Raw genomic sequence first — 13464 nt, forward strand, 5'->3', positions numbered from 1 at the left:
GGCCAACGTTGCAGGAGCTAAGCGGGCGCTGTTGGGCGGGGGGAGCCCGTTAAATGCCATTTGCTGGCTGAAAAGTTGTCGTGACTTGACAGCTTTTGTTAGCAGCAAGTCACTTCGGCACTCGCTTAATTAACAGTCAAAATAAAGGTGAGCTCTGCTTGTGTGCATGCTTTAAATTAAGTTAATTAAGTTACATATCTGGCATGTCAACGGCGTATTATACTTACCCGTATGAGCTCAAATGCGCTCACGCTCGCATAGCTACATCCAAAGCTCGAACGCAATAGCACTCGTCATTAGTGCTGGAAATTCATTTGCACTTCGCCAATTCATAGGTGTTATACTTGTACTTGACGTTGTCGTTGTTCTTGCTGTTGTTGCTGTTGTTGTTGTTGTTGTGGCCTAAAATAGCTCCGTGTGGCTTTGGCAGTCAGGCATGCATTCAAGCATCCAGCCAGCCACTATAAACATGTATCGACATCAACTTAATTGCATTTCATTCATTGCTAAGCAGCAGCAGCTGCTTCGACAGCTGGCATCAAGCAGCGGCAGGAGGCGGGAACGCGGACAGGTGCTGGGATCTCGGGCAAATGGTGTGAAGTTTTATTTCACTTCAGTTCCATTCGTCGATGCCGGTGTTGAAAAAGGCAAACAGAACACAAAAATAAAAAAAACAAGTAAGAAAGCTCTAGTCGAGACTGCTCGACTACGAGATCCCCTGAACCCTTGGAGCAATAGATATTTTAATAATTTTTCGCGTCTTTCAGCTTACACAAGAAACACGCACACACACACACACACACAGGCACGTACGCACACACAGGCACACATACACACACACGCATACAGACACACATACACACACACACACACACGCATACACACACAAACGCATACACACACACACATACACACACACATACACAAACACATACACACACAAGCACCCACGCATAAACACGCATGGGCTGTAGTGTGCGCTTACTATGAGAACTTAATTGCTTAATAACTTTTTTTGTGGACGTACGATCTTCATGAAACTTTTAGATTATGATTATAACATGAATATGCATGTAATTGCCAAAGCACATGTCTCTAGTATTTGAAATACGCTTTTTACAAAAGTGAGGATGAGGGGGTGAATTTAAGGGTGGGGGGTAAATTTTAACAAAAACCGAAATTGTATAAATTGGATGTAAGCATACATTAAAAATTTGGAGACTCTAGCAATAAAGGTGTAGAAGATATAATTTTATAACTGGTTTTCGATAAGGTTTTTTATCAATAAAAAAAGATCGGGATGAGTTATCGATTTTTAATGATAAACTTGATATGCGCGCTGTAATTACGGACATTTTAAAAAAAATTTGAAGTCTCTAGCTCTTATATCTTCTGAAATCGACGCGTTCATACATACGGACAGACGGACAGACGGACGGACGGACAGACGGACAGACGGACAGACAGACGGACAGGGCCAAATCAACTCAGCTTGTCGCCCTGATCAAGAATATATATACTTTGTGGGGTCTGCCACGCCTCCTTCTCCCTGTTACATACATTTCAACAAAACCATTATACCCTGATTTCCCATTGAAAATGGGTTCAGGGTATAAAAAGCGCACACAAGCCGAGAGGCAATGCTCAGTTCAAGCGCTGCAGGAAGAGCCCAGCTCGATTGCGGGCGTGCCCGATGGAGGCTGCCACTCAGAGGGGCAGCGAGCAGCAGCCGCTCCACAGCAGTTGGCAAACAATGGGCGCGATGGCCGAATAAAAGGGTTAAACACAAACATAACTTTACCCAAAGTTATTTTACGTTTTTAATTTCCCAAAGTCAAAGTCCACAAAAGTTTTGTGCGTTCTCTTCAAATTATTTGAAAATTATTTTTATCGGAAAACTTTCGATCTCAATTTATTTGTGACAGCAACTTGATCGAATTCTTCCCATACTTAAGCTTTAAAAATATTTCTGATTTTCTGGTAAGAGAAATATTTTTAAATCGTTTTTGTTTTTTTATTAAATTTAATTTGGTATTTTTTGTGAACTGAATAAAAAAGTATTTTATCCTAAAAGTATTTTATTGTTGAAAAAGTGTATGTACTTAAAATACATTTCTATGCATTTGATATTTTGAAATTCATTATTTAGCACAATTGGCGATCTAATTTTTTTTGTCCCTTCTACAAAATATACATATACAATATATACATAACATTATTTATTATCAAAGTTCATTAAATATATATTATATATTACAATTTTATATTATTTATAAGACACTTTATATTTTATTATCATACACCTTTACAATGGAAATCTATCCCACTGTAACGCTCTTTCGATTTCTCTCCTGCTCTCCCATTCGTTGAACGTTGCTCATTGCTTTCGGTTTTTGCCGCGTGGCGTTGCTGAAATAGCTAAAATTGAGACGTCACCGTCATTTTACTGCACCGAAAGGAAATACTAGAGAGCAAGGAAACGAGAGCAAATAGAAAAGGATACGGGGAACAAAAAATGAAAAAAAAGAAACTAACTTTTTAATTGAATTGTATGCTGCACAGCTTCAATTGCGAGTACGTTTCGGTTAGGGCTAGATATCGGATTGGCCTGGGACTCACCTGGATGGGACTGGTTTAGTGCGGGACTCATCGACATTGCTCACACTTTAGCTGTCAAGCCGGAGCAGGAGTTTCAGTTAAAGATCCGGCGTCTGTTTAGCGTTTTGGCACGTTTTACTGATTTCGCCGAGCACCCCCGCGCGGCAGCTGCTCCTCAAATTTAGTTGCCACATCCGCTCGACTAAGCGCGCGTGCCTGGATCCCAGCGAGTAATGCAAACACTTACGACCGCACAGCTGCTGCCGGAACGAAATGGTGCTGACTATGATCTGGGTGGTGGTGGTGGTGCTGTTGCTTCAGATTGTGGTTATATGCTTTTTGTTGCTCCGTCCCCCTTTCCCTTCCCTCGCCGCTTTTATTAACACAAATATTAATTTTTGTGGCGCTGCATGTGGCATGTGGCATGTGGCAGCCTTGTTTACACTGACGCCATCGGCAGCCCGCCTTGCCACTCGCCCCTCCCCTGCCCCACTCGTCCAGCTCTTCTCTCTTTTGTTGTTGCGTGTATCTCATTAAAGTCAAAACGCCCAGCACGCACTTCAATTTGCATGGACAAAGCTTTGAGATGGCCCTTTTTGGCCAAAGCGGACCTTCTGCCTGGGCAATGGCTTCATTTGGACACTCCTCTATGGATAGCTTAACAGTGCGGAGCAGCAAGGAAATCTCATCATAAGGCTGACGGCGTACGTCAAATGCATTTGGGGCCCTGTTGCTTATCGCCAGAGCGATGGCAATGAACGTAACGATGTCCATCAGCGGAGGAAAAGGAAAACTTTACAGTAACGACAAATTGCACGGGTAGGGAGGGCGTAAGATGGAAGTGGGCGTGGCCGTGCCCGTGACTGTGGTTGTGGCTGTGGCTGTGGCTGTGAGTGTAGGTGGGGATATGTGTACAGACTGCCAATCGCACCTGACCCAATTCGGCGCTGATTTCGCCGATACAGCAGGATGAATAAGCAAACTGATGCGAAATCAGGCAAGGCTACATGTCAATACACTCTATCAGCAAGCAATTATCAGGGCATTGTCAAGCTGCTGTGAGGCAAAAGAGATTCAATCTACACAAGAGCTTTTCACTTTATTTTAATTATTAACATTTTCTGCTGAAAAATACTTTGGCTATACTCGAAAGTGAAATATTTTACTTCAATAACTACTTGAAGTGCAGCTGCTAAGCCTTCAGTAGTGGGTTCACCAGATTCTGATTTCTTATCAATGAATTAAAATAATGATAACATCGATATATCGATCAAATTTCAAGTATATGAAAAACGTTATTTTTCCAATAAATAAAATAAAAATAGAAATAAATAAAATATATAAAATTAGTATATTATTAATTTCATTATTATACTAATAAAATACTTCTAAAAATAGAAAAACAAAATTAATTATCGATATAATTTTTTGAATGAGGTATGTATAAATACTTCTTTGTAAAATGAACGATAATATGGAATTCGTTTAAAATAATATATAAAAAATTTTAATATAATGACGTATCTCGTAACATGAAAGAAAGTAGTAGTAGTAGTAGTAGTAGTAGGAAGGGGATTAGTTTTTTCTCGATTTACACAGAAATTCAAATTATCGACGATTATCGAGAACGAATTTTTTCAAGGGGATAGAAGCTTTTCGATTTATCGCGATTTTAGATTTAGCGGGTACAAATTATAGAGATTCGACTGCAACTAAATTTACCTTCCAGTATGGCCATGACGGATCAGTTAACTATCAAGCATTGCATCAGCTATCAGCTAAGTCTGACTCTAGCATTTATCGAAATTAATATATCAATCGCAAAGATTAAAGTCCATTTATACTATTCATAGCACCATCGTTGGATTTCAAGCCCCAAACTATTTGTCTTGCTATATTCATTCCTTTTTCATCCGTTATAGCTTTCGATTATCAAGTTATTTCATACAATGTTTATGTGAGTTCTTTTTGAGCTCTTGTTCAGTAATGTACGAACAAAACAGTCAGTTGACTCAACACTCTTACTTTCATGCGGAATTTCTTGAAATGCGCATAAGAATGGTGTGATATATCAAATGAAAACACACATAGTCCCGTATTTATTTCTCCTCCTGCTTCTTCAGCTCTGCTTCTTTTATACAGTTTCCTTTTGGAGCAAGGCCGCAGCTGCAGCCATCTTGGACTCGCTCTTGGCACACAATTGCCGAGAAATGTTTTGTGCGAATGCTGGATGCAGCAGCTCGTTCCGAGAGGCAATCTCTGCAGGCGGCACTGCCATACGTACATGCAGCCGTTGCACGCTTGGCTGCCTCTTTGGCGGAATCCTACTCGGCCACAACTCTGCTCGGCATTTCCTGCAGCTTTTGCAGCAACGCATTTCAGTCGTTTTCCTCAGTCAGCGCCTGTGTTGGCTTGCCGTGCGATTGCTTGGCAAATATTTTCTTAATTAGTTGGCAGTGGCCTGCCTGAAAAACTTGGCAATTTCTCTTTTCACTCTTCTACACATCTTTCTGCCTCCTCCCGCTTCGTCGTCGTCGTTCGGCTGACCAACTGTCAAGTGTGAAAAATTGCAACTCAAATTGCTGTACAAAATGGCTTTAAGAGCTCGTTAAAAGTCACGCAGCGTATTGTTTAATTTATGCGTACGAAAACAGAAATTATATTAATTACGACTGCAGTGCAGGGGCGGGGCGAGTGTCAGCAGCAGCGGGCATAGAGGGTGGAGGTAGAGAGCTTACGCAGTGCAGTGCACAGCACGAAACAGCAATGAGCTTAAAATAACAACAACAGCATTAACAACAACATCAGCAAACAAGTCCGAGCAAGCTCTTAAATGTAGCCCCCAGCATTTCGAGTAGAATTTCCCCCAAGTTCCGAATAAAAAATGCATAAAATTTGCATGTCAAAAGTGCGTCGACGACGTCGGACGCTATTCGTCCTGGCACAGCTCCAGTGCCCCACTCCCCACTCCCCACTCCACCTTCCCGTTGAGTCACTCGTCAACAGTGTTGTTTGGCAAACGGTCGGGGCTTTGGCTGAACCACAAGCGGTAAAAATTTTGCAATCAACATAACAATTATGTGGCGCTGGGGCAGCGCTGTGGTTCGGCAGGGGCACCAGCAGAGGGAACGAAACGAATTTACGTATTTTGAAAGGCAAACATCACGCACAGAGCACAGAGCAGATTTATCTTGTTAGCATATTCATAACTCTGTCGTGCCATATGCTTTAATAGTGCGTTTAAATTTTTACAGTCCACGCGGCTAATTACGTGTGGGCTGTTTATACGATTCGCTTTGCCACGGGGTGTTTAATGCCTTCGCATAAATGTCGAAATGCTGCGGCTGTCGCGCCACATGTTTGATTTGATGTAGACGTCGAGACGTTGCGTTGATAGGGGCCATAGTTAAAGTCCTCTGGGGCGTGGGGCGTAAGTCGAGGGGCGGGCGACAGCAACGGCGAGGGTGTGGCTCATTGTCTCGTCTGTGCGTCTGGCTGCTTTCCGTCTAAGCAAAATAAACGAAATGTGAGCAACGCGCACACCAAATGTCAAAGCGTATTTAATGAGCCCACGTACCCCATACCCCATACCCCATGCGCCATACGCCATACGCCGAATCTCCCTCCTGCAAATCCTTGAATGTTGCCGCGATTTTCTGCGAAAATCACAAAATCAGTTGGCAAGAAATCAGATTGGGAGTCGCGCCAACTGCGGCGAGGCGGCAGGGCGAAAAGGCAACATCGACAATGTTGCGGGTCTGTGTGTGTGTGTGTGTGTGTGTGTATGTGTGTGTGGGGCGACTGTCGGTATGACGACACCAATGAGCTGTAGATGAAGCCAAAGCATATGCCACGATGCGTGTCTGAGGCGGTCGCCGTCGACTGTCTGTATTCCTAGGTGCTGTGCGTACCGAGCGTGGCCACCAATGGAGACGCTGACGAAGTCTGCGCCACAGCTGACAGCAGCAAGGTAGTGCGGACAATGTGGTGTCTGGTCACATGCCACAAGCGACAACAAATTGTTCAGGCAAAGCCCCTGCGTGTGCGCATTGTCTCAGGTAGATAATGTCATTTACATTTGGAAAAGTCGGTCGACATCTTATCTGACTGTGACTTGATTTGCGAGGCAAATATTGGTCTTTATAGAGAACGTATTTAACTTTATGTATTTAATAGGGCCGACTGACTATCGCGGCAAATTGATCACGTTTGCCCTGAGCAAATATTGAGCTCGAGGCTAATTATATGAAAGTCGAAAGAAAACTTTCAGGAAAAGTTTCGCACTACTGAGAACGGACGATGGCTAACCAGAGTGGAAAATGCACTTATTCTAGTTTCTCTCAGTCGGCCAGTTGGTCAGTCAAGAAGAACCAGCTGTATGTGTGTATAAGTACATGTGAAGATTTCTAAGCATTTGATTCAGACAATTTCTCTTCTATTTGGACTTGGTCTTGGTTTTATCTGCAGCCCCTTGGCCACTGCTGCTGCGTGCCTTTGAGCTGTTAAATGCCATTTTCAGCATTCACGTTGCCACAGCCACAAGAGTTTTCATTAGTGCAAGTGCTGCATAGCTCACACACACGCACACACACACACCCACACACATGAGCATTCACTGCGCGCTTCAAGCATTGCTGAACGTGCCAAAAAGCATTGCATAAGCGCAGGCGGACGACAATGCGAAATAAATAAGGTAAAAGGAACGGCGAGCACAATATTTTGTTCCCAGCTCCTCAGCGTCGCACAACGGCAAACAAATCTCAGCCTTGGCAGAGTTAAAAATGTAAACAACAAAACAAGAATCCACATTTGCCCCCAGTATACCGAACACTCAATGCTCTATAAATTGAGTCACGTAGGAGAGCTGAAAAATCATCGATGGTTGTTCTCTTCGACGGGTTTCTCCCAACGATGATTGTACGATACTATCAATGGCTTCATTCATTGATTTAACATAACTATTGAGTATAGATAGACCATCAATTCGCTTTTAAGGAATGAGAAAAGATAAATAAATTTAGAATAATAATACAGCTATTACCTATAACTTATGTTAACTAAATACTGATTGCTTTGATTTTGTAAAACCCTTTAGACACACGTATTTTAAAATATTTTCAATTTTGAATAATTCATTTCATATGATCTGCAGTTAAATTTGAAACCCTCGAGTACACTAATGTGTCAGCTTCAGCTACAGACTAAGTCTGATGACTTATCATCATCGAACTCGATCGATCAGTTGACACCATCGATTGTGCCATTGATGAACTTAATAGTTAACATTAAAGTGCATAATTTTTAAATATTTATGCATATTTAAGTTTTGATTTGAGATAAGGTAATTAAAAGTTGCTCATAATTTCATTTTATACTTAGGATTTAAAGTTCCTTTCATTCAATATAGCATACATGCAATATACATATATATTCACACATACATACATACATACACATGTGTTGCTGTCTTGCTGGCCGAACTGAATTACCCACTGGGAATAAGGGAAACTGGCTGGCGCCACGCGCTGCCCATAAATGTGGGCGGCCCACAAGCAGTAGGAATGGATGATATTGGGATTGCAATACGATTTGCAATCAGCTCACGGCCCCGCAGTTGAAGCCGCAGTCGCAGTCGCAGTGGCACTGGCACTGGCAGTGGCACTTGTAACCAAAGTCTTGGCAGCCACTGACTGCCAGTCAGAGGCACTGCTGAGTTGGGTTCGACTGGCATTCGGCATTGCGCATACGCCGCGTTGCACATGTCTCTGGTCTTGCGGTTGGCTGCTGCAGCTCTGTCAACGGGGCTACGAGGCGTGTGTTAATAATGCGTGACATAAACTGAAGTCAGGCAGCTTCCCAGCTGCTTGACTCTTCGATGTGACGTGGACGTGACAAAACGAATTGAGTTGAGCATTTGAAGTGACAGGAGCGAAGCGTATGGCGCGTGAAGCTGAAGAAACGCCATTCACGATTGCGACATTGTCATTGTTTTATTGACAACCAAATGTGATTCTCTCTCACACGCACACATTCATTCGTACTTTGTCACTCCCGTACACAGTATTTACGCCTGACTGCCTCTTACATGCATAACATTTAAATTTTACCCTTAAATATGCAAATAAATGCTGCATATGGCAATGGAAGCAATGGAAGCGCACAGTCTAAAAATGGGAGTGAGGCAAGGATTCAACAAATTCAAAACTCTACTGCAGCATGTGTCTGCGTATGTGTGTGTGTGTGTAGCTGAATGTGTGAGAATTTCAATTTCCGCTTTGGCACACACACACACTCTCACGCACAAACAAACATATAGATGTACATACATATATATATATATGATATGCATAAGTGTGCGTATGCTAAGCATGGTGCCAATTGCCGCCAATCAAAAGAAAACCAAAGTCGAAGGACGTTACTGGCAACGCGTTGCTGATTTTTGAGGAAATTAAATGAAATTGATTTTAACCCCAAGTGTAAAAGTTCACCAGTGTGTGCACACACATACACACATATATGGATATAGGCGAATGCGAATGTTGTCAGACCTAGGAGCATGCAGAAGAAATGTCTGTTTATTTCACAATTTAAGCATGCGAACAATGCTTTAAATGAGAATTGACATTCGAAGGAGACTCAAGAGTAGTAAAAGCGGACTAAGAGAAGAGACCAGAGAGCAGCAGAGTTTTAGTTCACGGGATACATTTAAGCTGCTGTCTGCTGCAGCGTTTAATCCCTGTAAAAATAATTACAAACTGCAATTATTAGCCAGGAATGGGTGCCAGAGCAAATCCAATTAAGCGAAAAGCGAGTGTAAGGCGAAGCTTTTCTTGTCTCCCTTTCGTTCTGCTTTAACGTGCACAAAAGTTTCCAGGGAAAATTGCATTATCTATCCCCAAGTGAGAAGTTTTCACAACTCTGATTTAATTTCCATCTGATGATCTTAAAGCAGATTTGGTCAGCTACGATATTGCCCGTACAACGAATCAGAATTTCAGTTTCTCTCTGAAACATCCTCAATACCGAGCTGAATTCTGCTTAAGAATCGCGAACAGTGTAGAGTGCAGTCGGCTACAGCCAGGTGCACTCGGCTTCCTTCTTTTTACCTGTTCTTTCATTTTATTTTATTTGCTGCACGACCATAAAGCTTCAAATTTAATTGGCGTCAGCAAAAAATAATAATAATAGCTTCCGTTATTAGACTAGGAAAACTACAGGCTTTTATTTAATTTATTTATTATACTTTTTGTCAGCTCCGCGTTTTATTGCACTCATAAAAAAATAATCTGCGAAAATTGTTCATTGTTGTGACTTACTTTGCTGCTCTTGCTTCTGCTCTTTTGTTGATTTCCCTCGCTCGCTTGGTAACAAATTAAATGGCTAGCTCAACGTCTTCAGATCTTGTTTACAGTTGTAAATTAATTTGCACACAATTCATGTTGATTTTTTCTTTGATATAAACAGCACAGTTGCATGCTCTTTGACTAAATTATAAAATCTTTCTATAGACGGATACTTTTAAAAGTTGTCTCTTTATTGGAGAGTGAAATTGTTGTTTAAATTGTATATATATTCCAAATAAATATACACATAATGGGCACTCATATGTTATTAGGAATTTAATAAAATGCCATTTGAAGCGTCTACAAAATTATTTATTCACATCAAAGGACATTTGATCACGCCATGAATGGGCCTCAATTTCTATGGCATGACCTTCGCGGGCTCGCTTGCAGAAGTCCGGACATTGAACTTAATTTTCGACGTCAATTGACATTAAGAAGGCGCTTTTCATTGGTACAAAAAAGAAGAAGAGAAGAGAAGAGAATGTTGTCTCCAATGCGCGGAATATATTATCCGAATGCAACACGTAGAGGTTGTCGTCCGACCAACACGAAAATGTGTGTTTGTTTATGAACCCACTGAGCCGAATGAGCATCGGCGCTGAAGATGATTCTGTCCAATTGAAATCAATAATCTTGTGTGAATCATTAAGTTCACCTCGAAAAATTAGCCATAACGCATCAGCTGACAATTGGTTCAACGATTAATTAATGATACATATATTTTATAGTATTAATATTTAGATTGAATACGATGATGATAGATGGTAATTAGTTTAGTATTGACTTCTATTCTTCTGAATATTTTCATCCCTGAAATAGAGTGCGTCTATTGCTGAGGTTATAAAGCTCAGACTTTTCCATTGCTAGGGAGCATACTCTCCTTAAAAATTCCATTACATATATATCAATTAACTACAAAAGTTATTTACAATGTAATAATTCTAGCCTAAATTGAAATTGTTATTTTGACAAATTATTAATATAATTTTGTAAAATTTAATCAAATTATTTATTGGAAACCATTCTTTAAATTTCTCTACTTTAAAGAATTGTAAAGTGCAAATGAGGTATAAATTTATTGTATCAACTCAAAATGACTTTTTATATTACTCATTATTAAAGCACAAAAAAATAAAATAAAAAATGAAAACGAAAGTGATATTCAATATTATATAATGGTAAATTTAACAAATAAAATGTGAATAAAAAAGCTATTGAATGTAAAATTTTTTATCAATTGCAACTGGCTCGTTGGATAAGTTGGCGTAATTCTTCTTTTTTTGCTGTATGTCGGCCAACTTGAAAAAGCTTGGTGCCATTTAATGAAAGTGAAAAAGTGCAGGAGAAGAATGTCCGTCCGGCGCTTGGCGACAGGAAAAACTATTTCAATTGAGGTAGAAAGCGAGCGGCAAGGGCAAGGCCTGGCAGGGCGGTGTTTCCATTTCTCTTTCGACCATTGCGTTTTTCTATCATTTTCTTTTTGCTTCGTTTTGCTTTTTGTCTTTTCATGAATTGCAGCAGAGATTCAGAAAACATTCTGTGTTCTGTTTACGGCTTAAATTGCAGCATGAAAAGAAATTTTGTGTTGACATTTCAGCACTCATCTATCTTTACCCTTTCCACTCTGCTGTTATTCTGTAGTTTTTCTACTTCTTTGTCTCTTTTTTTCCGTAAGTGTCAAGTGTGGCAAGTCGAGGCGGCAAGCTGTTCACTGAGGCACTTTGGATGCCTTTGGCATTGATAGCTCCTGAACAGAAGTTGGATTTATTTGCATGACATTTGAACCAATGCAGTTTGAGTGTGCGAGTGTTGTGTCTGTGTGTGTGTAGGTGTCTGCTGTGTGCTGAATAATTAGCCAAGCCGCATTGGCATGAGTAAGCCGTAGTAAACTGATTAGCAACAGTTGTTCTGGCCAAAAACAGTTGTGGAGGCACCAGCGCTTGAGCTGGCTAAGTGGCCAAAATCAACTATAAAAGCCGCAGTCCCACATCGAGCACTCAGCACAAGCCAAGTAACATGCCGCATTACACCAAGCATCTGTTGGCCATAGTCTCACTGGTGATTCTGCAGCAGGTGGACTGCCAGGATGCAGCTAAGAACTACTGCCAGCCAGGCCTGTGCCCCTCTCTGAGGCGGCATATTGGCTGCAAGAACAATGGCGTAAGTATTGCCTCAGTGGCCTCACGGCCCCACTAGCTGATCTCACGTCCATTCCATCAGGAGCTGTCCAAGACCTGTCCACCGACAGCCAAGCTTCTGAATATTACCGAGTACCAGGCCATCATTCTCAACCAGCACAACCAGGCACGCAATTTGCTAGCCTCCGGCAAGCTGGAGGGCCTGAGAGGTCCCGAGAAAATGGCCACGATGCAGTGGAACGAGGAACTGGAGCTGCTAGCAACGTTGAATGTTAAGCAGTGTGCGAAGCACTACGATGCGTGCCACAACACTCTGGAGTTCCGCAATTCCGGCCAAAACGTGGCCCTGGCTGTCATCAACAGAACCGATATCAGCAATGAGCAGCTGGTCAACTCAACCATCGATAGCTGGTGGGATCAGTACAAGAACATCACACAGCAGCGAGTGGACTACTTTCCCAAGGAATCCAAGCTTAGCGAGTGCGTAAATGCAATTCCACGGAAATTTCTTTCTCTATCCGCCCCCTCTCTCCCCTCTCGACAGCCCCGTGCGTAACTTTGCGGTGATGGCGCGCGACAACAACACACACGTGGGTTGCGCGGCCATCAGATTCAGCAAGGGACCTGTGGATAACTTCCTAATGACCTGTAACTACGCCAGCAATTTCATGCCCGAGCATGCCATTTATAGGGTGAAGAGCCTCAACTGCCAAGGCGGCTATGACAGAGTCTATCCGGCTCTGTGCAAGGCGGGCGAGCTCTACCGGGAGGTCGAGACAGTGGAGCCCAACATGTGGGGAAATAAGTAATATTCATATCAGCCAATTATGGTATATTTATATGCATACAGTCCAGCCAGCTATAGAGTGCCGGCACAATAAACTCAACGTAAAACGTTTTAGCTCAACTGCCAATTATATTTACTCATGCATCTGGGCTCAATTAAAAGGGGGGCTTGAATGTTTATTGAATGTGTTACTAAACAATAGAATTTCAGCAGAGCCAACAGCATCAGAAAACTAATGCATATTAAAAACTGTAATTCAGCTCAAAGTTTGTTTTTATATATATTTATATATAATTTTATATATATTATATATATTTCCCTTGAAATTATTTGTGGCTTTTGCAAGGCTTCTGAAATCAACTTTACTCTGTAGCATATTTAATCTGGGGCACTTTAAGCGAAGATATTATGAACTATGGCCAAGGTAATGAACATATTGAAAGAAGGAGGCACATAATACAGCAAGTCACATGGAAAATCCAACCAGGCCGCGTCGAATATGTTGCCCTTCGTGTGTTACAAATTTTGCGATATTTTTCTACATTATCTCTTTGGTATAACAATACCTGCTTAAAAATATCATGCAACACTAGCC

General features: G+C 41.6%; 2 protein-coding genes across 7 annotated transcripts in view; both read left to right on the forward strand.

Annotated features, from left to right (window-relative positions):
* dpr10 (defective proboscis extension response 10) overlaps positions 1–13464 on the forward strand; it is a 48021-nt gene that overhangs the window by 11645 nt on the left and 22912 nt on the right. The window lies entirely within an intron of this gene.
* Positions 11932–12989, forward strand: LOC108614347 (antigen 5 like allergen Cul n 1). The gene is made up of 3 exons (XM_018008439.2): positions 11932–12104; positions 12165–12562; positions 12627–12989. The coding sequence occupies exons 1-3, from the start codon at positions 11961–11963 to the stop codon at positions 12889–12891; spliced, it is 807 nt and encodes a 268-aa protein (XP_017863928.1). The 5' UTR covers positions 11932–11960; the 3' UTR covers positions 12892–12989.

The sequence above is a fragment of the Drosophila arizonae genome, chromosome 4, assembly GCF_054131065.1.
Source record: "Drosophila arizonae isolate 15081-1271.41 chromosome 4, UAZ_ARI_1.0, whole genome shotgun sequence".
NCBI classification, from domain to species: domain Eukaryota; kingdom Metazoa; phylum Arthropoda; class Insecta; order Diptera; family Drosophilidae; genus Drosophila; species Drosophila arizonae.